General features: G+C 40.0%; 1 protein-coding gene across 1 annotated transcript in view; it reads left to right on the top strand.

Moving 5' to 3' along the window:
• Window positions 1-26,478, top strand: part of CALCOCO2 (calcium binding and coiled-coil domain 2) — a 997,525-nt gene that overhangs the window by 656,225 nt on the left and 314,822 nt on the right. Inside the window, exons 8-9 of the mRNA XM_044055399.1 lie at window positions 13,507-13,597; window positions 15,520-15,672. Coding sequence (XP_043911334.1) covers window positions 13,507-13,597; window positions 15,520-15,672 — 244 coding nt within the window. The remainder of the gene's footprint in view (window positions 1-13,506; window positions 13,598-15,519; window positions 15,673-26,478) is intronic.

The following is a 26,478-nucleotide window of genomic DNA, read 5'->3' as shown; positions in this document are numbered from 1 at the left end:
AAACCATATTGACATAATTTTAGTTACAAACATTATACATCACTTATAATCTACCCAATCACTGACATTCAGATATTACATAGTCATTCAAAAACTGCATTCTTTTAAACCCCATTTCTCCCCTGTATGTATTGTTCCAACATTTCCTATGTAATTTGTTCCTACCCTTTTCTAAAGATCCCAATTCCACATGTCTAGGCAATTCCAATTCTGTGTCATAGCTCAGAAAAATAATTTCCTTAGTTATACCAGTTTGCTCACGTAGTATCTCTGATTGAGTAGTCTGCAGGGAATCTTTTTTTTTAAAGTCTGCCAACTCATTACACTTCCAGAAAATATGTTCCCAGTTACCTCTTTTTTCCCCATCAGACCTCCAGCATTTGTTGTTTACCTGAGGAAAAATTCTCTGGAGTCTACTTGGAGTATAAAAATATCTACATAAGCATTTCCAAGTAAAAATCTTAAATCTTCTAGATTTTTGTTGCATATTTGGGAGACAAATGTATATCCCCCATTGTTTTTTTGTGAGTTGCCTATCCAATCTCTCTTCTGAATCCTTTCTAACCTCCTCTGATTGATTCTTATAATTGTCATGCAATATTTTATATGTTCTACTACTTATGTCTTTTTTAACAGCAGCTTCTGTTTTAGATTGTACTAAAAACTCTGCCAGTGCTGGTCTTTCATTTAGAGCCCCCTCCCTTGTTTCTTTCTTTTTGCCTATACTCTGATATCAATCCTTTATAGGGAAGGCAATCTGTAACCTGCAGCCGATATAAATTCTTGGCATCTTCCCAATGCGTCTCCTATCCCTCTATAGTTATTTGCTCCCAATACTTTCATTCCTTTTCCAGTTTACTCCAATAAATTCCATCCCACCTTTGTCTGTCGTCTGTATCCCCAATTGCAGTCATCCCTATTGGCAGAATCTTCTTTCTCCATTACTGTTTTTGCTTAGTTCTTAGAATACTTTCTGATACTTTATGAATATAATATTCTGTATGATTATTGTTGTTCTCCTTAAAGGTCTGCATCCAAAATTCAGTCCCTCCTTGTTTCTTGAGCTCCCCCCTTTCATCACCATCCATTTCCACTTTGAATTATAGGTTTCTGCTTGTGCTATGTATAGGAGCCTTAATGGGTAATCCCAATCTGTCTTGTTCTGTTGGAAGAATCAGTTTATCCCACTTGACTGTTGCTGTATTCCAATCCCAGATAAAGTCCTTTAGCTCTTTATTAATTGTTATGCACAACTTCTCCTCTGGTTGATAAAAATATGCCATGTCTGTGTACAAGACTAAAGGAACTAAAAACATTCTGTTTGTATCTTACTATCCATATCCATGTAACAGAGCTTCCAAATTCTTAGTTTTTGTAGTATCTTTTTAGTCTCTTCCCACATATCCTTAGCTGCCACACCTGAATCATTGTTAATCTATACTCCTAATATTGTATTTTATCATGCCCCCATAAATATATATATTGCTGAATCAGTTCATGTGTGGGTACATTATTTACAGCTATTGCTTTAGTTTTAGCTTCATTCATTTTGTATCCTGAAAATACTTGAAACTCTCAAAATGTTCCACAACACTGTAATGTCCTTTTCTAGTTTTGGAATAAAATATCATCTGCAAATAAAACCAGTTTTTCTTGACTGCCATACCAATTATATCCTTGCTTTTTGGAGTCCCTTATTTTCTTTGCCAGTGGTTCTAAATATAATGCAAATAAGAAAGGGGATAGAGGATACCCCTGGCTGGTTCCTTTGCTCAAGCAGAAATTATCAGAGGACCCCACCCACTTTTATTTTTGCCTCTGATCCCTCATATATCCTCCTAATTAACTTTATAATTTTATCAGGGAATGCAAATGCTTCCATTGCACTGCTCATAAAGTCCTGCTTACTCCGTCAAATGCTTTATCTGCATCAAGACCCACCAACAACAGGGGTATTTTCTTACATTCTGCTTCCCTCTGAATCATCAATGTTCTGTTAATGTTGTCAAATGTTTGCCTCCCCTCAGCAAAACCGCACTGATCCATATCCATCAATTTTGGCATCACTTTTGCCATTCTTTTAGACATTATCGACATAAACACTATATAATCCTGGTTTAGTATTGAAACGGGCCTGTATGAAGCTGGGTCTGATGGCTCTTTACCCTCTTCAGGTATTACATCTACCACCGCTTTTTTCCAGGATGGTGGTACTTCTCCTCTTAAAATACTGTTAAACAAAACCTTCCAGATCAGTTTCTTCGTTCCTAGCTTAAAAACTTCCACAGGAATACCGTTTACTCCTAGGGACTTTCCTGTAGATTGGTTATACATCACCATTTTTATCTCATCTCCTCCTATAATGTTAGTAATTGAGCCTCATCTACCTCTAATCTTGGCATATTTAATTCTTCCATAAACATTTCCATTTGTACCGTTTCTTGATTTCCATATTTCTCTGCTTTATACAGACTTTCATAGAATTTCTGAAATATTTCTAATACTTCTACAGGATCTCTTGTCATCTTCCTTGTATAGGATCCCTAAGCTTGGCGACAGCCCTTTCTACCTTCTGTTGCCTGAGTTGTAGTGCTAAAAGTTTTTGTGCTCTGGAGTTATCAAAAAACAGTTGCTTAACAGCAATCTTTCTAAACTCATGCACATTTTCGAGGCAGTCCCCTATTTTCTGTTTAGTATTCTGCAGTTGCTCCTCTTCTTGTTCTGTGAGATTCCTCCTATTTTGCAATACGTTAACATTTGTCAGTCCCTCTAAATAATTCTTGTTACTTCTTGACCATATCTCCCTTTTTTTACGCACACCCTATTTTTAAACTCCACTTTCATTTTATCCCACTTCCTAGCTATATTTTCAAAAGAAATTTCTATCTTCTCTAACAGATCCTGCATATTTTCCACTACCCATTCCTTAAGGACAGTGCAGTGGTGTAGTGGTTAGCATTGTTGCCTCACAGTTCAATTCTTGGCTGGGATGCCTTCTCTGTGGAGTCTGCATGACCTCCCTGCATTCATTTGGGTTTCCTCCGAGTGCTGCATTTTTCTCCTACATTCCAAAGGCATACAGTAGGTGGATTAGACATTCTAAATTGGCCGTAAGTGTGAGTGTGTGCATGCAAGTGTGTGATGCACCCTCTGAGGACGGTTGGGCTCACAACCTGATCCTGTAAAACCTGTACCTACTACAGAAACGAGTGCTGAATGCACGGGAGCAAATGCAGGACCTAGGACACAGGACCCATCTTTTAAATTCCTTTCTTTTGAACAGATAGTTGGGAGGGTGCCAGTGTCCCAGTTTTATTTCATTATTCTGTGTTTTTATTTTAGTTATTATTGGCGCATGATCTGAAGTAGTTATCGGGTGCATATCAAGACCTTCAATTAAATGCACATATTGTCGTGAAATGTAAATTCTGTCTAGCCTAGCTCACTTTATATATCTTGGGGAATATGTAAATTCACTCTGAACTCCTAGGACTGAATTCACATCTTTCATACGAAATATTTTCATAAATCACTTCAAAAATATGCCTTCCTTCCTTTCTTATATTTTCCCTTCAGACCCTCCCCCCGACACATCTTCACTGTTGCAAATCAAATTCTCCTTTGTTTTATCTCCTCTTACACTCAGTCACTGTCTTCCTTCATAGAGCAGAGCCTGTGGTCACTACATCTGACCTCGCTATCGCAGAAGCCCTGATATAAAGCCCAACATCTACAGGTTTCCTGAGAATTTTCTCACTGTTTAATAGCCTGTGATCACTACATCTGACCTCGATATCGCAGAAGCTCTGATATAAGGCCCATCATCTACAGGTTTCCTGAGAATTTTCTCACTGTTTAATAGTCTGTGGTCACTATATCTGACCTCAATATCGCAGAAGCTCTGATATAAGGCCCAACATCTACAGATTTCCTGAGAATTTTCTCACTGTTTAATAGCCGGTGGTCACTACATCTGACTTCGATATTGCAGAAGCTATGCCATAAGGCCCTGCACCTACAAGTTTCCTGAGAATTTTGTCACTCTTTAATGTAAGCATATTTATCATGAACAACCTTGCTGCAGGTCAGTTTTAATAGGTTAAATACATGCCAGCTGTGTAATTGCAATTCTTTGTGAAATAATCATTGCACTCTGACCTCTTACTAAGTTGGCCACTGTCCCCTTTTGCTTGACCAGTAGACTGTAATGCATATGCCAGTTATTTAGGAAATGACAGACAACCTGTTTTACTTGCATCTCTTTGTTAATTGCTTTGTTCAGGATATAAACAGCTTGATCACAGTTATAAACTGGCCTGAGGGTGGGAAGCCCGCTCGGTTTAGCTACGCTCCCCAAGTGCCAATTCCCACCCGCCCCCTCTTATTCTACTATTACACTTCCTAAAAGTTAGAGATAATGCAAACTAGTCTCCTCCTTATTTCTAGACTTGTCTGAAGACTTTGATACTGTCTGTCACAGCAAACTTCTACTACAGATGTCCTAACTAGGTCTCTCTCAGCCCACTCTTCTGTGGTTCAAAAACCTACCTGCCTAATAGGTATTAGTCAGTAAAATGGCACTTCCCACTGTCTCCTTACCTCCCAGTTACCACTGGTGTACCACAAGGCTCTCTCCTTGGTCCCCTCCTCTTTAACATTTTCACCAACACCCTCTATACATCCACACAACAGGCCACTCTAATACAATATGCAGATGATTCCACTCTCATTTGCACATCTGACAGTATGGTACACCTCCAAAATATTACTCAGGAAGCTTGAAATATGGCTTCATAACTCACAACTCATGCTCAACCCAAAAAACGCTATATTACTACTAAAGTCCTTCTTTGATAATATAACCATTGAAGTTGCATCTCATAGCAAACTTGTAGGCATTATAGTGGATAATAATCTTAAATTTGGCCTGAATATGCAAAAGTGTGTAAGAAAAACTCATCAAAAACTAGGCATGCTTTACAGAACCAAAAACTGTCTCACTGATGCAACTAAAGCTACACTTGCCACTACATTTCTCCTCTAGAGTCTTCGTTATGGTGCTCTCATCCATACTAATCTCCAGGCTTCACAAAAATTAAAACTTGAACAATACTATAACAGAGTTGCTACATTTGCAGCACATACCCCTTTTAGAACCCACCACTGTATAGCACTGAAAAGCCTAAATTGGTTAGAACTGCCACATCAATTAATATATGCACAGCCTCTTACGACCTATAAAATTATCCAATATCCATCTGCCTGTCCAGCACTAAAAAACATTCTACGCAACTATGTTCCCAGTTGGTCATTGCGATCCACTGACTAAATAATCATGTCTGCGTACAAGCCTAGCAAATCTGCTGGGCATTGTCTATACTCGTACAAGGTTGCTAAATCCTGGAACTCCTTACCTGTATCCGTCAGGTCTATACCCTCTGTCCCATCTTTCAAAACCACTGTGAAAGACTTCCAAGCTAAAATCTGGCTCTGTTCTTGATCAAATCCAGGATAAACTGTATCTGTCAATGTATATTTTTCATTCATTATACGTCCTTACTCTCTCTTGTTCACTTACTTCCTTACTGCTATCTAATTCTCTTCCCTGACTTTCTCTCTAAATAAACCATAGGCCTGTTTTTCCTTCACCTCATATTGCAGTTCCTGTTTCTATTAGACTAACTTACCTTTACTTTCTCAAACTGCCTGAAGTTTCTCTAAATATTAAATGATTGCCATATACCTTGTATTGATTTTTAACCAGTTTTTATATTATGTCTAATTTATTATAATTATTTAAACTGCAAATGTTTTTGTTTTATTTTTAAAGGTTATAAAAGTATTGTTCTTAAAATGTTTTGTAATAATTCAGAACTTTTCTCCCCAGGCCTCCACTGACAATGGGCTTCTACCCAGTCTGACTTTCCTGGTAAACAAATGTCAATACATAAATAAGTGCAATAAATAAATTAAATTCCAGTCCTCACCTGCAGTAATATTCCTTGCTGAAAGCTGATTATTTCTCTGAGAATTTTCTTAAGCTCCATTATAGCAGTTTTCAGTGGACTATAAATACATGCCAGTGTAATCCTACTCCCTTGCCAGTAGCCCTTTAGTACTACAAATACACCATTGTTATCTTTTTTATCCTCTTCTGTCACTATTGGAGCTCCTCTTGCAATTAATGTAAGTACTCTTCTCTTCCGTTGTCCCAGGTATTCCACTGAATAACCATCCTGAAAACCTTTCTTTATCAAATTCACATGTTCAGTTCTTTCCAAGTGTGTCTCCTGTAGCATGGGTATTTTCACTCTACATTTTTAATATAGTTAATTACTCTCTCTTTTTTGTATTTATCTGTGAGACAAGTGACATTTAAAGACATTACAGAAAGCATCATTGTATTAAAAAGTTGTTATTTCCACCTTTTATGCATAACAGCTTTTTTGTTAAATGTCTAGCTCCAGCTTCTGTGTTGCATACATACATTGTTTGGCAGGTTGATCTTTTATACAGCTATTTGTTGTCATATCCATTTGAGCCTGTGTCGCATCATACAAAACATTTTGTTTTTTCGAAAGCCTTCAAACAAAAAAACAAACACACCCTAGTACTCCCTAAAACCTATTAACTTAATAATAACACACAAAAACGTGTTACTAGATCAAGTTAAGGGCCTTAATCCATTCATTCCCCTATGCAAGAATGAGAAAAAGTACACTATTTTTTTTTTTGTTTTGTCATGCTCTTTTTTATGTAATTTATTTATTTATTTACACTGCAGTGCCTACATTTCTTAAAACTGGACAAGGAGAAAGAGATAAGAAGGGAGAAAGAAAAAAAAAACAGAAGCATTTGTTTACATTAGTATCCCCAGTACACTTAAAAATAACTGAGAAAACTTTAGTTTATAACATGCAAAGAAAATTGTGCACTATAAAAATAGTACCATTAAAAAAATGGTTTTACTTTCAGTTAACTTTCTCCCTCCTGTTCCCCTTTCCCAAGTATTTTTCCGAATATTAATGATCTTAAGTAGGGCATATTCTTTAGAGTCCTCTACAAGTGTAACAAAGTCCAAAAACTACAATATTTCCAGATTTTCTTGTTCTGGCATGTTTCACAAATGTAATTATTGCTTTGCAATCCCACATTTGTCAATTTCCAAGTTATTGGTTTTATTCTGTTCATCTCCATCTCTCAGATCCTGTCTGTGCTTCATTTCAGACATATTCTCAGTTCTTCTAGTTTACTCTTGTGCTTTTTTTTCCTTCTCTCAAGCATTTTCTGCTGAAACATTGGAAAAGGTTTCACTGGCTCAGTCTTTCTATGGTCTTTATTTCCAGAAGAACCAGAAGCAGAATATCCTTCTGTTTCACAGCTCACTTTTTGTTAAACAAAAATTTTGTATTTACACCTTAGCATGTACTTCATCAAAAATGATTTTGTCCTTCCAGGGAGGAATATTTTGAAGATAGCTGGGTACAGCAGATTGAATCTCATGCCTGCATCTTGACATTACCTGAATAGAGGTATAAATTTACTCCTTCTCCCTGGTGTACAGTGAGTAATCACTCTCCACACTCTGCTGTCTCCCACTTTTAGTACTTTGTCCTTCTGCCGCAGTTTTGTCAGAGTCTACTCCTCCTGCTGGTAAGATTGCATATTTACTATTAAAGGTTTAGGTTGCTCTCTCATAGCCATTTCATTTAACAATTCCTGCTGTGGAGTACCAGTCCAGTTGCTTATTTCTGCTTTCATAAAATGAATACAGTTTGTTTCATCCAGCTTCTCTGGTACAGCAGAAAATCTCAGGTTTTCCCTACATGCTCTGTTCTCTAATTCTACCATTTTTTCTGTTATTTTTTTCAAAACATTCTTCTTGTGCATTGTCATATTCAGCCAACTTTTTCTTAATTTCAACTTTTATTTTTGCAGTTTTATCACCTCATATGAATATCTGTTTAAAGCTTATTCCATTTTACAGCCTTTTGTTTGACTTGATATATTCCATCAGTGTTTTGTTTATTTTAATCAGGTCTGTGTGCAGTTGTCTTATATTTTCCTCTAGGTTACTAGAAGTCATGTCTAGGGCTTGCATTGCTTTTTGCTGAACAGCTGCAATACTTTTCCCAGTCAGTGTTTTTTCCTCATCTTTTGATGCTGATTTTCCTTCAGGTCCTCAGTATTTCATTTTCCTGGCATCCAGGCAGTGCACTCACTAGCCAGTTACTGAAATTGCCTAGAAGTATAAGTCCACTGGCTTTCTCTGCTAAGTTTCTGTTTTCACACTGGGAGAGTTAGAATTAAGCGGTTACTCAATGTGCAGCCATCTTGGAAGTCCTGCAAGAAATTAATGTTGAGAGTTCTGAGCATTCTTTGCTGATGGTAATGCAAAATTTAAAGGTTCAATGACAAACATTCGGTGAAAAATAAAGTTTGAAACTATGGGAAGTGGTTAATAGATAGTAGCTTCCCCAGCAGCCTCAATACCATAATGCACATAATAGAACAGTGCATAATTTAGTTATATTTAAAGGTGTACAGTGCACTTTTACTTAGTACAAAAAAGTTAATGTTTTTTGAAAGCATACAAGCTGTTTTTCACATCTGAGAGGGGAATAGAGATACCAAAATAACAGTCAGTAGTCAATGTAAGTTGGAATACAGACTGTAACATGCACTTTAGCAATGGTAACCTGTCATTTTTAGAATAGGTTATTCCTATGGATGGAGCTGTAAAATGCAAGAAATTGTGCCCATCTGGAAGGTTGAACTTCATTTGTTGAAAAAGTACATACTTTTGTGCGTTTGGTTGATGTTAATAGGGGATGGTGGTGTTCTGAGCATGTATTTTATTTTTTGTTTGAGGATTTTCATTAAAGTAAAACATCTTAAGAAATGTGACATAGGTTCAAATAGAGATGAGAAAAAACAACTGTATAAAAGATCAGCATGCCAAACATTGGTGCGTGTGTGTATGTAAGACAAAAGATGAAAGTATGCATTCAAAAAAACTAAATATAAGTGGGGCAGCAGCTTTTTTATCATGATGGCTACTCTATCCATAGCATATTAGAATGTAAATGAACTTACAGGAAAAAATTCAGAAATACAGAGTGCAAATATCAGTGCTGCAGGAAACACATTTGGAAAGAAATGAGCATGTGAATTTGACAAAGAAAGGATTTCAGGATGACTGTTCAGCAGAATACCAGGAACAAAGGAAAAATGTGTAATAATACTGATTGCTAGAAGGGCACACCAATAGTGACAGAAAAGGGAAAGAAAGTAATGGTAGATGTGGGGTAGTAAGGTGCTATTGTTAAGGAAAGGGGAGTACATTAGCATGTGTTTATATTAAACCTAAAATTGCTACAATGGAGCTTAAAAAATTCTAGGAGAAAGAATTAGATTTCATCAGGGAATAGTACTTATAGTTGGGGACTGGAATTTGATTTGCAACAGCGAGGATGTATTTAGGGGGCCTAGAAAGGAAAATATAACAGAGGGTAGATTTTTGAAGACATTTGTGAAAATACTTGGTATGGAAAAACTGAATTTAATAGTACGAACTCTGACAGAATTTACTTATTATTCATCAAGATACAGTAACTGGGCTAAACTAATAGAAATTAAGTTTTACAGGAACATGTGCATTTAATTTAAAGCTTCGGCAAACATCCAATAACTTTTTCAGATTATGCACCAATAAAAAAGCCAAGATAAAAATGCAACGTAATGAAGTAAAAATGAAGCACTTGAGCATTCCCCTGTCTGTTGAAAAGAGGAATTTAAAGAACTGATAGACATTTTTTGAGAATTATTACAGAATACAGAAATCTCTTTAGTAGAAATAAATGAGAAAGATAAAGAGGTATAGTTGAGAAGTAATTTGAATTGTTTAGAGGCTGACCAATGTTAAAGTAATGTAGAATAAGGGAAATCTCACAGAACAAGAAGAGGAGCAATTATAGATGGCTAAAAAGAATATAGAGTATTTGGATAATATGCATGGATTTGGAAATATGGTTGTTATTATTTTATGATAACTCCAGAGCACAAAAACTTTTAGCACAGCAACTTTCACAACAGATGTTGGTATGGGTTATCACCAGATTTAGGGAGTGTATGACAAGAAAAATAACCATATCTCTTATAGCGCTATCAAGAATTATTTTGGAAATTTTATGAAAGTTTGTATAAAGCAATGGAATGTGGAAAGCGAGAGTCAGCATTCACAGAATTATTTATGGAAGATTTAATTATGCTAATATTAGAGGAAGATTAGGATTGACAGCTAGTAGTTAAAATAGGAGGATGTGAGATAAAAACAATGATTTACAATCTGCAGAGAAGTATTTAGTAGTATGGGTTAACAAGGCTTCTGCCATGGCAGCTAAGGACATGTGAGAAGAGACTAAACAAGATATAATAGAAACCACTTAGAAACTGGAAGTTGTTTATGGTTATGAGTAAGGACAGAAGCAGTGAATTTTTTTTTTATTCCCTTTATTTTTATTGGAAATGCTGCATCTCCATAGGTCAAATAGTACACAGATTACTAGCTCTAAACACCTTAACCTGGTATGTGACATTAATAAAACCTGCTGGAGGAACAGAGTCGTCTGCCAGAGGTTATCACACTTTGGAACAGACTCCCACGTCATGTCAGAGTACTTCTTTGGCCTTCTTCAAACGCAATCTGGACAGTTGGATGAGTGACCATAAATTCATGCTGAGGTTCTGCCTGTGTCCCTGTTGGATGGGGCAATAGGTGCTGATCGTAGAAATAAGGGTAAGAACTTGGCTAGGCTTGTAAGTGCCTTAGGGCTATTAGTCTAGTAAGTTTCTATGATCTTATGATCTTATATACAGGTCAAGTATACTTTTATCAACCAGAGGAAAAGTTGTGGACAGTAGTTAAAGGAATTTATCTGGGAGGAAAATAGGGGTAGAAGATGAGATGGATAAATCAGTCCTCCCAATAAAACAAGATGGCGTAGGATTACTTGATTTGAAGGGATATTTTAGAGCTAGACAGTTGAGGCTGATATGCATAACACAAGCAGAAGGTTAAATTCAAAGAGGAAAAGGATAATGTGACTTGGTGTGGGGGAGGGGGGTCAAAAAAAAAGGAGAAGGTGTTTTATCAGTGCTGGTCCTTAAAGAGAATAATAATAACCACTGTACAGAATATTATATTCATAACATTGCAGAAAGTATTCTATGAATGTAGCTAGCACATGATTGGAGAATGGAGATTTTGCCAGTAAGGATAACTGCAAGTTGGGTACAGAAAATAGGCAAGAGAGATTTGGAATTTACTGGAGAAATCTTGCAAAGAAACCAAGATACTGAGAGCAAATAACTAGAGAGAGAGAAAGGTAATAGAGTGGGATAAGGCCAAGAAGTTTGGACTGTAGGTTAGAGACGGTTTTCCCTGACAGGGTTTGATATAGGAGTATAAGCAAAGAGAAAATGATAGGGGAGTCCTAAGTGAAATACCTGCTCTAGTAGAGTTTTTAGTTGAAGCTAGAACAGAGGCTGCTGGTAAAATGGGGATAATTAGTAGGATATGTAAAATATTGCATGATAACTAAAAGTCGAAAAGAGGAGGTTGGAAAATATTGGGAAGAGAGACTGGAAAAGCAATTTACAAGGGAACATTGGGAGGGCATATGTGTAGTTCCCAAGTAAGCATCAGTATCCAGATAGTTTAGGATTTTTGCTTGAAAGTGTGTCTTTAGGGGTCCCCTTCACATGTTTGACATTTCAAAATGCTAACTTTCATATGGCCGAGACCATATAATCGACGTTTGAAATGCTGACAATGCAGAACTGGCATCTCCGTACAGTGCAGAATGGAAAGACTTCCATTCCTGCACTATAGTGCGATCTTGGAGTTGCTATATTTATGTTACGGGGGGTGTGGAGGGCAGAGCCCCCCACGGGGGGTGCAGGGGGGACTTGCCCCCTCTGCTAGCAGTGTTTAGGTAAGTGTTTGTTGTTTTTTACTTTTGTTTTTCATATGTTCGACATTTCAGATGTCGATCATATGGTCTCGGCCATATGAAAGTCGGCATTTTGAACTGTCGAATATATGAAGTAGATCTGTCTGTAGGTAATTTTATACCCCAAGCAGACTTCAAAGAATATTTCCTCAGGCAAATAGCAGATGTTAGGGATGTGATGGGGAAGAAAGAGGTAACTGGGAACATGTTTTTTGGGAGTGTAATGAGTGGCGGATTAAAAAATTCCCTGTGAATTACTCTTTCAAAAATACTGGGTGATCAAATGACTGTAATTAAGGAAATGATTCTTTTAAGCTGGGTGGAACACAGGAACTGAATTGGCTAGACATAATAAGGCCATATTAAGTTTAATTCTGTTGGCTGCCAAAAAAAAAAACAATTACTAGAAAATGGAAATCAAAATCCAAACCAACTGTATCTGAAGTATTGAACATTATAAAAAAACTAGAATGGGGGATTTTTAGAAAAGAGAAGGAGCAAATTGCATAGAAATAAATGTATGCCTTAAAGACACACCGTCAGCCAGGGCATTGATGGCATTTCTGTCAGTTTTTATATCTGTTACACTGTTTGCCTTAATGAATTAAATGTGGTTCTGCCATATCTTGAGTATAACACAGTGTAGTTGCTCTGATATTTGCTCTTTTTGTTGCTGTTTTGAAACATCTATATTAAACATGACATTTTTAAGAAGTGCCTCAGTTTTACTTTTCTTCACGTTTTTTGGGCCTCCACTCTCACAATGACCATCAAGCCTTCCTTTTGGAATCTCAGTTGACACATTCTTTCCTTCCTTTCATTTCATTAGGAGGTGAGAGTTGAGTGCTAAGAAGTGTGCCATCATTTACTGAGAGGGTAACAATTTTTTATTTATACTGCTAATGATCTCGCAGTTGGTAACTGACATTCTGCATACATGGCGAATGAAAGGTGCATGCGTGCTACCACACATCAACCCTGTCATTAGTGCGGTGTAGCCATTTGCAGAGAGGTTATCACCTGGCTATTTGTTGTGGGCAGTGTATCCATCTGCCACCGTTTGCATTAGATAGGTTAGCTGGCATCAGCCATTCACTCCCATCCTGCCTGATGCTTGTCAAATAGTTTTTGAGGGCATATCCAGGATTATATCCTTGTTTGCCATGTTTCCAAGGCCCATTCTGTTGTATTTCTTTTGTTATTCTTTGCATTATTGTACCTGTGTTTGTTGCTTGCTATTTCTGTTTGTGTCATGACTGAAATGTGTCCAATGTCCCAGCCCTGCTACACTGGTAACAGAGCAATGATTAAGGAAATCTGAATCATTTTTTTGTAAGAACTGTGAATTGCTGAGACTTCCAAGATACTTTCCTTCCTGAGTCCTATCATTTGGTAAGCTCTATCTTTATTCTCTGATGCCCTTTCTTTTGTGCATATAGATGAATGGATTCTCTGGCTGTTGTCATTTAACACAATGCACTCTTTTTGACAGGCTGACAGAGGAAAACCAGAAGCTAGAAGAGGACAAAAAAAAAAGTAACAGTTCCTGTAAACAAGCCAAGTCTGAATTAGATCTTCTACAGGTTGGTTTGGGGTACTGTGTATAAAACTAGTTGTCTGAATGTAATTTTTTTGTGTCATACTTGTCTGTACTTGCTTTAATGCAGACATTTTTACATTTTGTAAGAATGATACAGAGCACCAGTTAGCCTTAAAGGACAACTGCACCCACAGACTTAAAAAACATGTTTATTTCATAATGGTTTGGTGTTTCCTACATTTTAACACCACTCTGGGACTATTTAGAGCTTTTTAGATATTTTATACACAATTTCTGACTCTGACCACATGGGATCTGGCATCTTGAAATAATTCTGACTGTTTAGTCTGCCTCTAAGTATCCCAGAATGCATTGTTTGTCTCAAAAAAAATGCATCGGATCTGCCACGTTTTCCCTAAAGCTCCTGTCAGCGTACTGATTTTACAAGCATTCACTGCTGTGTTATAGTCACCTACCTTTGGTTAAAATTTTATCCTTTTTCAATGACTACTTCAAACACAAGCAGTGCAAATGCTACAGAACAGAATTGAAAAGTGCATTTTATTGCTCTTTCTTCTTAGAAATGCTAACTTGATTTCTTTTGTGAAGGCTGAAATCTAGTTCTTCAAGGTATCTCCTCTCCCCCTTCACACCTACCTTCCCTAGCTGTCAAAGAGCTAAGGGTATTTTGACCCATTATCTGCATGTGATTAACAACTCACAGCAGCTGACCAGACTAATGTACTGTTTTGTTGTCAGCCTTTCCTTCCTTACAGTGGGAGGCTTTTTTGTTGCACTCCTGTCAAATTTAAAGCCAAGTGCCATAGCACTGGGAATAATCACTGTTTTGCAAAGCATCAAACTCCCACTTATTTTTCCTTCCATTTGGTTATATAGCTAAAAAATGATGCACTATAAACACGAAATATTTCGCAGACTTGCATGACAGCACCCACATGCTTTTTAAGTGGTAATTTAAGAAAATTACGGTATTGAATACTTCTTGTAATCTTGTGTAGTGTTGTTGATTAATTGTGACAGCCATCTGCTTCTTATGTAAAAACATGCAATTAATGTCTATGCATGGTCATTGCAAATTTATGCTCTTAGTTTTTGCAGCTGTTACTGTGCTTCTGACTGTACTTTGTCACATATCGGTAGGGCTCTTCAGAAAAGTAAGATTATAGTTTGACATTTCTGCTAGGTTAAGAGTGAGTTGGGCAAGGCAGCTCTGACATCACAATGTGGGAGGTCCACTGACTCTTCCATATAGCATGCAAATCAGGCCGGAATTACATCACTTTGGGGGAGGAAACGTCCCGGTAGCTAGAGCAAGAGCTCTGGCAGATGTGACATCATCATTTCAGAGCCAGCTAAAGGTTTTTCAACTTGGTTTTCAAAGTGAAAGTAAAATAGTACAGAAAAGTAGGAAGCCTAACAGGGAAAACAGTTGAGTGGATTAGTTTTTAAAGCTGCATGGGTGATTTTTCGAGACTGTGTCAATGAACAGGGACTAAAAGAGACAGCAGGTTGAGCCATTTGCTTTAATATACCATTGTTGTCCTTTAAGCTTGAGGAATCTCACTGTAGATCTTGTAACACGTGTTTCCTCCATGAAGCACTTGCGTCAGTCCTTTGCCTTCTTGCATTTGAAGTAATTGACTACTGAGTGTACTGTAGCAGGTGTGGAGACCCACAATGCAGAGATTAACATCGTACCTGCTTAGCTGTGTAGTGCATATCCTTGCAAGTGTACTACTTGTAAAAACAGAAACCCACAACAGCTTTGTGTTAGGGATAAAGTGTTTGTGCTGCGCTGTTTTGTTGTCTGCTGTACCCCCCCACCTCTGTCTGTCTCTGTATATATATATGTATATCATTATTTAGTTAATTCTTTATTTTATCATTTTCAAAGGGAGCTAAATAGTGTAGGCTATTCAGGTTGTGGTCTATTTTTTTTTTTAGGCTGAAACTGAATTGTTGAAGCGTGATATACAAAAACTTCAGAGTGAGATTCATAACAATCAAAAGAATGAGAACGAACTGAAACAAACAAAAGAACAGGTCCAGCGTTTGCAGGAAGACTTGTCTAAAGCAGACAGAACTGCCCAGCTACAGGTAAGGAACTGCAGTGTTTTCATTACAGGATGTTTTTGTTTTGACCGTAAAGTAATTCAAACCTTGGAGGTATATCACATAAACCTCGGCGTTCTCTTTCTGAACCCTGAAAAGACTCACTTTGATCCCCACAACTGACCCATCTACAGGTCTTCGGTAGGTCCTGTTGCAGTTAATTAATATCAGTGTTCCCTCTTTAAAGCTGTTAATTCAGAAGGAGCAAACCCCCCGGCACATCCCAGTGTTAGGGGCAAGCACCCCAGACTTCCTGAACTATTGTATACTAACTTCAAGTTTGTCATTCCTGTCAGAAAGGGGGCTATTCTGAGAAATATCAAGGCTCGTAAGTCCGCATTTTCAGTCCTCAAGTCGTCCTGCTCTGTAACATTTACTAAAGAGTCTTGGAATATGAAATGGCTACTCCTACAAATAGCATATTAGACTGCTAGTGGCCCAACAAATGATTTGAGAGTCTGCATTCCAGTCCTCCAGCACAGTAGCATAGGTATGGTGGGGTGAAGGGGGCAGCCGCCCCAGGTGCAGTGTGTGGGACATGATCAGTACATGCCAATCTATTGTTAGTGCTTTTTGGAATTTTGATGCTGCTGTGCTGCATTACTGAGGTACTTCTGAGATTCTTGTGTGGTATAAGTTGTAGCAAGCCATTTACTGCAGTTTAAAAGCAGAAATGGGACCTGGCTGAATCCTGAGATGTAGGAGCACCAGTTAGATCACAGGGCATTGCTTTTTGCTCCTGAACTTATAATTGAGAAGCTCCAGATCTGGGAAAGGCACTGGGCACTTAAGAACAGACAGTACCTCTGTTAGTCTGACAGAACTAGAAGTGACACCAGCACTGTGTTGACAGTACCAGGTGTGACATTACCTGTGTGTGACAGAAACAGGAGTGAAACCATAACTGTGTGACAGTACCAGGTGTGACATTACCTCTGCAAGTGTGACTGAACCAGAAGTGACACCAGCACTGTGTGACAGTTCTAGGTGTTACATTATCTGTGTGTGACAGAAACAGGAGTGAAACCAGCACTGTGTGACAGTACCATCTGTGACAGAAACAGGAGTGAAACCAGCACTTTGTGACAGTACCAGGTGTGACATTAACCTCCGCAAGTGTGACAGAACCAGGAGTGACACCAGCACCGTGTGACAGTACCAGGTGTGACATTACCTGTGTCTGAGAAACAGGAGTGACACCAGCACTGTGTGACAGTACCAGTTGTGACATTACCTCCACAAGTGTGACTGAACCAGAAGTGACACCAGCACTGTGTGACAGTTCCAGGTGTGACATTACCTGTGTGTGAGAGAAACAGAAGTGATACCAGCACTGTGTCCCAGTACCAGGTGTGACATTACCTCTCCAAGTGTGACAGAACCAGGAGTGACACCAACACTGTGACAGTACCAGGTGTGACATCACATGTGTGTGACAGAAACAGGAGTTACACCAGCACTGTGTGTCGGTATCAAATGTGACTTTACTTCCACAACTGTGACAGAACCAGGAGTGACACCAGCACTGTTTGATAGTACCAGGTGTGACATTACCTTCATAAGTGTGACAGAACCAGGAGTGGCACCAACACTTTGGGACAGTACCAAGTGTAACATTACCTGTGTAAATGTGACAGAACCAGGAGTGACACCAGCACTATGACAGGTGTGGCATTACCATCAGCAAGTGTGACAGAACCAGAAGTGACACCAGCACTGTGACAGTACGAGGTGTGACATTACCTGCATAAGTATGGCAGAATCAAGTGTGACACCAGCACTCTGTGATAGTACCAGGTGTGACATTACCTGTGTAAATGTGACAGAACCAGGATTTTCACCTTCACTATGTACAGATTGAGGAGTAACACTATCTCCCATATGTATAACAGAACCACACGTGACACCAGCACTATGTGACAGTGTCAGGTATGACATTACCTGTGTAAGTATTACAGCGCCACAAGTGACACCAGCACTGTGTGACACTGCCAGGTGTGACATTACCTGTGTAAGTATGACATAACAACAAGTGACACCAGCACTGTCTGACACTACTAGGTGTGACATTACCTGTGTAAGTATGACAGAACCACAAGTGACACCAGCATTATGAGACAGATCCAGGTGTGACATTACCTGTGTAAATGTGACAGAACCACAAGTGACACCAGCACTATGTGACAGTGCTAGGTATGACATTACCTGTGTGAGTATGACAATGCCACAAGTGACACCAGCACTGTGTGACACTGCCAGGTGTGACATTACCTGTGTAAGTATAACAGAACCACAAGTGACTCCAGCACTATGTGACAGTATCATGTGTGACATTACCTCCATACGTGTGACAGAACCAGGTGTGACACCAGCACTGTGTGATAGTACCAGGTGTGACATTACCTGATAAGTATGAGAGAAGCAGAAGTGCACCAGCACTTTGTGATACTACCAGGTGTGACATTACCTGTGTAAATGTGACAGAACCAGGATTTTCACCTTCATTATGTACAGAATGAGGAACATTATCTCCATAAGTATAACAGAACCACGTGACACCAGCACTGTGTGACAGTACCATGTGTGAAATTACCTGCATAAGTATGACTTAACTACAAGAGACACCAGCACTGTGTGATACTTCTAGGTGTAACATTACCTGTGAATGTATGGCAGAACCACAAATGACACCAGCATTATGAGACAGAATCAGGTGTAACATTACCTGTGTAAATGTGACAGAACCAGGATTTTAACCTTCACTCTGTACAGAATGAGGAGTAACATTATCTCCATAAGTATAACAGAACCACAAGTGTCACCACCACTGTGTGACAGTACCAGATGTGACATTACTTGTGTAAGTATGACAGAACCACAAGTGACACCAGCACTGAGTGACACTACCAGATGTGACATTACCTGCATGAGTATGACATAAACACAAATGGCCCCAGCACTGTGTGACAGTATCAGGTGTGACATTACCTGGATAAGTATGACAGAACCACATGTGTTGCTAGCACTGTCTGACAGCATCAGGTGTGACATCAGCACTGAGACAGAACCAGGGTGACACCAGCAATGTGTGACAGTACTAGGTATAATATTACCTACATAAGTACAAGAGAACCAGCAGTGCCACCAGCACTATGTGTCACTACCAGTTGTGACATTACCTGTGTAAATGTGACAGAACCAGGATTTTCACCTTCACTATGTACAGAATTAGGAGTAATATTATCTCCATAAGTGTAACAGAACCACAAGTGACACCACCACTATGTGACAGTACCAGGTATGACATTACCTGCTTAAGTATGACAGAGCCACAAATAACACCAGCATTATTAGACAGAACCAGGTGTGACACCAGCACTATGTGACAGTACCAGGTATATCATTACCTGTGTAAGTATGACAGAACCAGGAGTGACACCAGCACTGTCTGACAGCACCAGCTGTGACATTACCTGTGTGTGACAAAAACAGGAGTGACACCAGCGCCATGTGACAGTATCAGCTGTGACATTACCTATGTAAGTGTAATAGAAACAGAACTGTGTGACTGAAACAGGAGTGCCATCAGATCTGACCGGTTGTGTTAGCCACCCACATTGTGCAGAGATTCAGAAGGCTTCATTTTGGACCAGGAAGGACGGTCTGTTACTCACTTATGCCCCGTGGGTTTAGCCAGTTAATAAATAAATAAAACTAAAGAAAGAAGTCAGTGATGGAAACACATATAACAGTGGAGTAAACAATAAAGCAAAAACTCAGGGGTAAAACAGACCAGGTTCTGTCCAGTGTGAACCAAACCCCCACATTAAGGGGGGGGCATAGATGGAAACACACCTTTAAGCCAACATGAATGGAAATGAGGGAAGAACAGTAGAATAAACTACTTAGGGGATTCATTTCACTAAACTGAACTAAAGAAACTCTGATAAACTATTCCAGGCCTCTGCAGCAACTATAGATATGTAATTGCCTCTGAATCTGCTTAATACCCCACCTTTTAACTAGTGTTAACACGTTCAGCCCTATAAAGATCCTTCCCTAACTTCCATTTCTTTGAATTTCTAATCACTAATCACATGCTCTATTATCGTTTGACAAACCCAGTAATGCACCTCTTCAAATGATCTGTGTTCAGCATCTACTAAATGCATAAGTATCTTTTATACTGTTGCCTGTTTCCTTTATTTCATATGAATGTGATCTATGCAGTAAATGTGTATGTAATTATTCATGCTTATAACATAACGTCTGTTTATGTACATTACTGAATGTTTGAAAATGTTTGTAATATGTTGCTGCTTTTCCCCAGGCCTCTACTGAAAAGGGTTTTTTTTAACTAAACCCAGTCAGGCAAACTTGGTAAACAAAAGCAAAATATATAAAATAAGTGCTTGTTTTCAAGGGTGATGCTAATTAATTAATTAGTTAATTAAGTAGCATTTGATAACCAGGTAAAGTAACTGATCCAGATGTTCTTTGTGTTTCACTGTTGCAGTCATCAAATTTGGGGTTATCTGCTTGCAGTAGCCCTCAGTCTGCCTTATTATCAAAGTCTTGGGTCCTGCGTCGGTTGCTGTCTCATCTTCCATGATGTCAGGTAGTCAGGGGTGTAAAGCATGCAGCCGACACCATTACGTCAGTCTTTCTTGCCGTGCGGTTCTCGAAGCAGATACAGTTCGCAAGTGCCGTTTGGCCGACTCCTGAAATATTCATTTTCGAGTTTCAGATCCGAAGTCTTCTACTAAAGCTAAGTACCCTGTTGCTATTTCTTGCTCTAAACCGATGTCAGTAAACATTAACAGCTGTATTTCTTGTGGAAAGCAAATACCTCATAAAGATTTTCATTCATACTGCATTCCTTGCCTAGGCCCTGACCACGACGTACCTTGCTGTCGGTTTTGTGCCTTATTCAAATCTCATACTATTCGTCGTCGGTTCATTTTCGCTTCTAAATATTTTGGTACTCAGTTCAGTTATCCAGAAATGACTTCGGTAAGTCACCCGACTGCCGACATTCTGAAAAAACACAAATATAAAGACAGAGACAGACCGCATAGGTCCAAAGCTGCCGACGATGCTACTCCTAAGCTAGTTGCCAGTTCGCCGGTACTCAGTGATGCGCTTTCACAGCCCCTGATACCCGCTACTTCAGATTCGCAGGCCTCTACTGAGACCCATTCGGAGTCTGGTATGCTGCGAAATGCTTCTTCAACTGTGGAACCTGCGGATGTCTCTACCTTGGATGGGTCCGGAGCCGCTGTGCAGGCACCGGCTTCTGAGGGTGTATTCAGGCCTACTGATTTGCATATTAAACCGACACCATCATCTTCTTCAAGGCCTAAAACTCGATCCATGCCTTGAAAACCAACGCCCAGACCGCATGGTCAGGCCCCTATGCCTAAAAACAAATGATAAGAATGGCTGAAGACCTTATTACTCAAATCAGGGGAAGCCACCCTTCCCCCTCTAAGAGACCTAGGACTGATTTTCCTTCTGATTCTTCTGATCAGTATTCTAAAATTTCTGTTTTCTCCGATGACCAGGAGATGCCATTATCTACCTATGAAGATTCTGATGCAGAGGACTTCATTCCCTCTGCTTCCCCTCCAGAGGATTTCTCTTTTGGTGAAACCTTGCATACTCTTAGGGAGCATTTCCGCTGTGAAAGCCAGGATTACTCTGACTCCAAAAAGAGGCTTAGGGAATTCTTACTCCTACCTCAACACAGGCCTTTAGCCATCCCTCATGTACTGACTGGACATTGTAGATGATGCCTTCTCTGAATCTAGCCTGGTCCCTGACACTTTACCTTCTGCTCCCAGAAAACCTGACAGGTATTACAGGGTACCTGACTCTCACAAGTTCCTCTTTAAAAATCCTACTGTGGATCCTGAGACCATTTCACAGGGACCCAAGGGCATTAAGGCTACTACTGCCAAAAACCCTACCCCCTCTGATAGAGATTCCAGGGCCCTGGATAGATGGTGTAAGAAGGTTTACACTTCTGCAGCTTTGGCCATTAGGGCCTTAGACTGCCAGTTTCATATGTTAAAGTATCAGCAACATATTACTGGATTGCTTAAACAGAAAATGATGTTGATTCCAGACTGTGCTGAAAACAAAGAATTACAGGATTTAATGCATTCTGCTGAACAAGTTGGAAAACATACTTTGCAATGTGGTTTTGATTCATTAGAGTCATCTTGCAGGGCTGCTGTCACTGGGTCTGTACTTAGAAGGCATGTTTGGCTTAAGGAGCAATCTTTGCAAGATCATGTTAAAGCTAAATTACTGGATGCTTCCTTAAGCCAAGACCACCTGTTTGGCAACAAAGCAGAAGAAGTACTTAAAAAGATGGAGGAAAAAGCTAAATCTATGGAAACTGTTAATGATTTCCTGCAGGTACAGCCTCCCAGATTTAGTAGGGATTGGCCTTCTAAGAATTGGTCCTTTCCAGCCTCTTCCAGGCCTTCTCAGTCCAAACCCAGACTAGCAGAACACCCAGGCTCCAGTCCCAAGGTACTCACAGGCCTAAGCAGTGGGGGGCTCCCTCTTCCACAGCTGGAAGTAGTAAGACTCCCCCCTATGGTAAATTGTCTCAATGACTTAACTTTAAACCTTCCAAGCCCTGCTCAACTGACTGTTTCTTTAGGGGGAAAGATCGCCATGCATGCAAAAATTTGGGAACTCATTACCCAAGACAAATGGGCATTAAGTATAGTTTCCCAAGGATACAGATTCCACTTCCACTCCTTACCAACCCCAAACAGTTGGCCAGACCTACCCCCAAATCAGTGGGCAGAGGCCCAAAGGCAAATTCTCTCGCTCTTAAACATCAGGGCTATTCGTCCTGTCCCAGAAGAAGAATGGAGGCCAAGGTTTCTACTCAAGACTTTTCCTCGTACCCAGAAAAGACAATTCCTGGCGTCCTATTCTGGACCTGTCTATCCTAAACACTTTTTTAGAAATCCCAAAATTCAAAATGCTAACTCTTTATCAGCTGGTTCCCATGCTAGGCAAAAATGCCTGGTTGGCAACACTGGATTTAAAGGAAGCCTACCTGCACATCCCAATAAGGGAATCTTGCAGAAGATACCTACGCTTTAGAGCATGCTACGTGCACTATCTGATGTTCTCCATGTTTCACTGTTGCAGTCATTACATTTGGGTAATCCTGCTGGCAGTTTGTCCTCAGTCGGCCTGAATTCCAAAGTCTTGGGTCCTGCATCGGTTGCTGTCGCCCCTTCCCTGACGTCAGGTTGTCGGGGGTATAAAAGATGAAGCTGACACCATTTTCTTCAGTGTTTCTTGCCCCAGATGTCAGTTGCCCCCAAAAGGGTAGGCTAGGTATATATATATATAAAACATACAAGCACCAAAATAAACTTTACCTTCATCTACAAGCAAATACACCACATAGGTTTTATAGATCAGAGAAGTAAAGATAAGTTCCAGCAGAAATAAGGGGGATGGCGGGTGGGTAACCTGGACTGCAACAGTGAATACACTTGAACATCTGCATTTACGGTAAGTGGGGGGGGGCCCAGTGATAGACCTGTTTGCCTCCCCTCAGAACTACCAATTGGACAAATTCTGCATAAGGACTCCCCACAAACAAGCTTGGAAAGTGGATGCCCTGTCCTTCACCTGGACAAACCTACCAGTTTATGCCTTTCCTCCTCTGCCTGTCCTCTCCTCTCCAAAGTGCTACTAAAGATCAAGCAGGACAAGCCAAGGACAATACTGATTGCACCAGACTGGCCACGCCAACACTCGTACCCCCTCTTGCGCAGTGTGATACTGCTCGAACCATGGCACCTGCCTCCAACCTCTGCCCTGCTGTCCCAGCAGAAGGGCCAGCTTCTGCACCCTCAGCTTCAAACCCTGAACCTTGCAGCCTGGCTAATTACCTGATCTCTCCGTTACCATCACTCAGTAAGCAAGTGATGGATGTCATTCTGGAGGCAAGGAGGCCTAGTACTAGAAAATCCTATGCTGAAAAATGGAAAAGATTCTGTTCCTGGAACCAAACTTAGGGGATGGGCACACTAGCACCCAATTTACTTCATATTCGTCAATACTTAACTGAGATGCTTCACAAGGGCATTTCCTTTTCCTCCATCAAAATTCATGCCTCAGCCATTTCAGCTCATTACAATACAGAACCACCCCTCTTCTCTCATCCACTGCTGAAGCAATTCCTCAGATGGGCAAAAAAACTAAGACCACCCAGGAGAGCCCCTACTCCAACCTGGGACCTTAAAGTTGTATTGGAAAAGCTCACTCTGCCTCCCTTTGAGCCATCTGCAAATGCAGAGTTGAAATTTCTTTCTTGGAAAACAGCCTTCCTTCTAGCCATCACTTCAGCAAGAAGGGTGTCTGAATTACAGGCTCTCATGGCAGTAGAGCCTTTCATCATCTTTCATGCAGACAGGGTGTCCCTCAGGATCAACCCTTCCTTTATGCCCAAGGTGGTATCCAGTGTGGCCCTTAATCAGTCCATTAATTTGCCTACCTTCTTTTCTAATCCACAGAACAAAGGGGAATGAATACTACACTCCTTGGATGTGCACAGACAACTTAGATTTTACTTGGACAGAACTAAGCCTCTCAGGAAATCTGAACAGCTGCTGGTTGCATTTGCTGCAGGGGCAGAGGAGAAGGCCATTTCAAAGCAAACCATTTCTAATTGGATAGGCCATTGCATTCATTTCTGCTATAAGCACCATGGAAAACCTACCACACAAGGGATAAGACCTCATTCCACCAGGGCTGCATCTACCCCTGCAGCCTTTCTCTGAGGTGTCCCTACCAGGGACATCCTAGAAGCTGCTACCTGGAGTTCTGTACATACCTTCAACAAGCATTACCACTTGCCAATTTTCTCTAAATCCAGAGCTGGCTTTACCACTGCAGTCTTGCAGGGCCTTAGAGCTGGTCCTAATGCTATCTGATTTCCTCCTCCCATCCTTAGCTTTGGGAATCTACCCAAATGTGATGACTGCAACAGTGAAACACGAAGAACATAGTACAGTTGTGTACACTTACCATAAATGTAGATGTTTGAGTGTATTCATTGTTGCAGTCCTGGTTACCCTCCCTCCAGCCCCTTGACTTCTATTGACTATACCTCTATTCTTGTTTATTATGGTTAAAGCTTTCTGGTGTATTTGCCTTTTGTTGGAGGTGTAACCTTGTATATAATTGCTTCCAATTATGGGAGAACCTGACATCTGGGGCAAGAAAAACTGATGTAATGGTGTCGGCTGCATGCTTTATACCCCTGACTACCTGACGTCACGGAAGAAGGGACAGCAACCGATGCAAGACCCAAGACTTTGTTAATCAGACTGACTGAGGGCTACCTGCAAGCAGATAACCCAAATGTAATGACTGCAACAGTAACGAACATCTACATTTATAGTAAGTGTACACAACTGTACTTTTGCTCCCTTTGCAACTGTGACCCAAATAACAAGGACAAGGGTGTGACAGTATAATAATATATGTACAGTTTAGTTTAGCTAGTAAACCATCTTGTTTATGGAGGTGGGAGAAACTCGAGTTCCTGGAGAAAATGAATGGAGGTGCATCAGATGATAACATTCCACAGAAATAGAAAGCAGATGTCAGTATTGAATACAGGAGCCTAGACCTGTGAGTTACCATGTCAATCATCTTTATTTTGTTTTTCCAAATTTTGCAGCTGCCATTTGTGAACTTTTCTGTTAGAGGCTTGTTAGCCCATCATCTTCAGCAAGATTGTGAACCATTGTAGCAGACTTTGTACACAAAGTTAAAAATGCTGTTTATAACAACACTGAGTTCTGAGGTTTCACTTTTGTGATAGGCATCACTTGCTGAGTTTCATAGGCTTTTTAGCTTCATAGAATTTACATCTCATAACTGTAACAATTTCTAGAAGTTATTAATGTGACAGTGCAGTTGTGTTAGGCTCACCCTGCAGCCATTATACTGTCCTTAGTGTAAGTGGTAGTCCTTCCTGGACCAACACGGAGCTTTTTGAATCCCAGCAGAACACAGTGGCTATTACAACAAATTACACTTGACGTGTAATGCTAACATAACCCATGCATGACATGCAGTGCTAATACAACCCATCAGAGCGCATGTAGTGTGCTAACACAACCCACTGCAACTTGACATGCAGTGTGCTGACACAACCCATTGCAGCATGACATGCAGTGATAACATAACTCATTGCAGCATGACATGCAGTATTAACACAACTCATCGCAGCACGACATGCAGTGCTAACACAACTCATCGCAGCACGACATGCAGTGCTAACACAACCCATCAAAGCATGACATGCAGTGCTAATACAACCTGTCACAGCATGACATGCAGTGCTAACGCAACCCATCACAGCACATGTAGTGTGCTAATACAACCCATTGAAACACAGCATGCAGTGTACTAATACAACCCATCACAGGGCATGTAGACATGTAGTGTGCTAACACAACCCATTGCAACTTGACATGCAGTGTGCTGACACAACCCATTGCAGCATGACATGCAGTGATAACATAACTCATTGCAGCATGACATGCAGTGTTAACACAACTCATCGCAGCACGACATGCAGTGCTAACACAACCCATCAAAGCATGACATGAGTGCTAATACAACCTGTCACAGCATGACATGCAGTGCTAACACAACCCATCACAGCACATGTAGTGTGCTAATACAACCCATTGCAACACAGCATGCAATGTACTAACACAACCCATCACAGCACAT

This window comes from Protopterus annectens, chromosome 13.part0 (assembly GCF_019279795.1).
Source record: "Protopterus annectens isolate FY-2018-M chromosome 13.part0, PAN1.0, whole genome shotgun sequence".
NCBI classification, from domain to species: Eukaryota; Metazoa; Chordata; order Ceratodontiformes; family Protopteridae; genus Protopterus; species Protopterus annectens.
The sequence above is the reverse complement of the archived record's forward strand: the minus strand, read 5'-3'. Positions and strand labels throughout refer to the sequence as shown.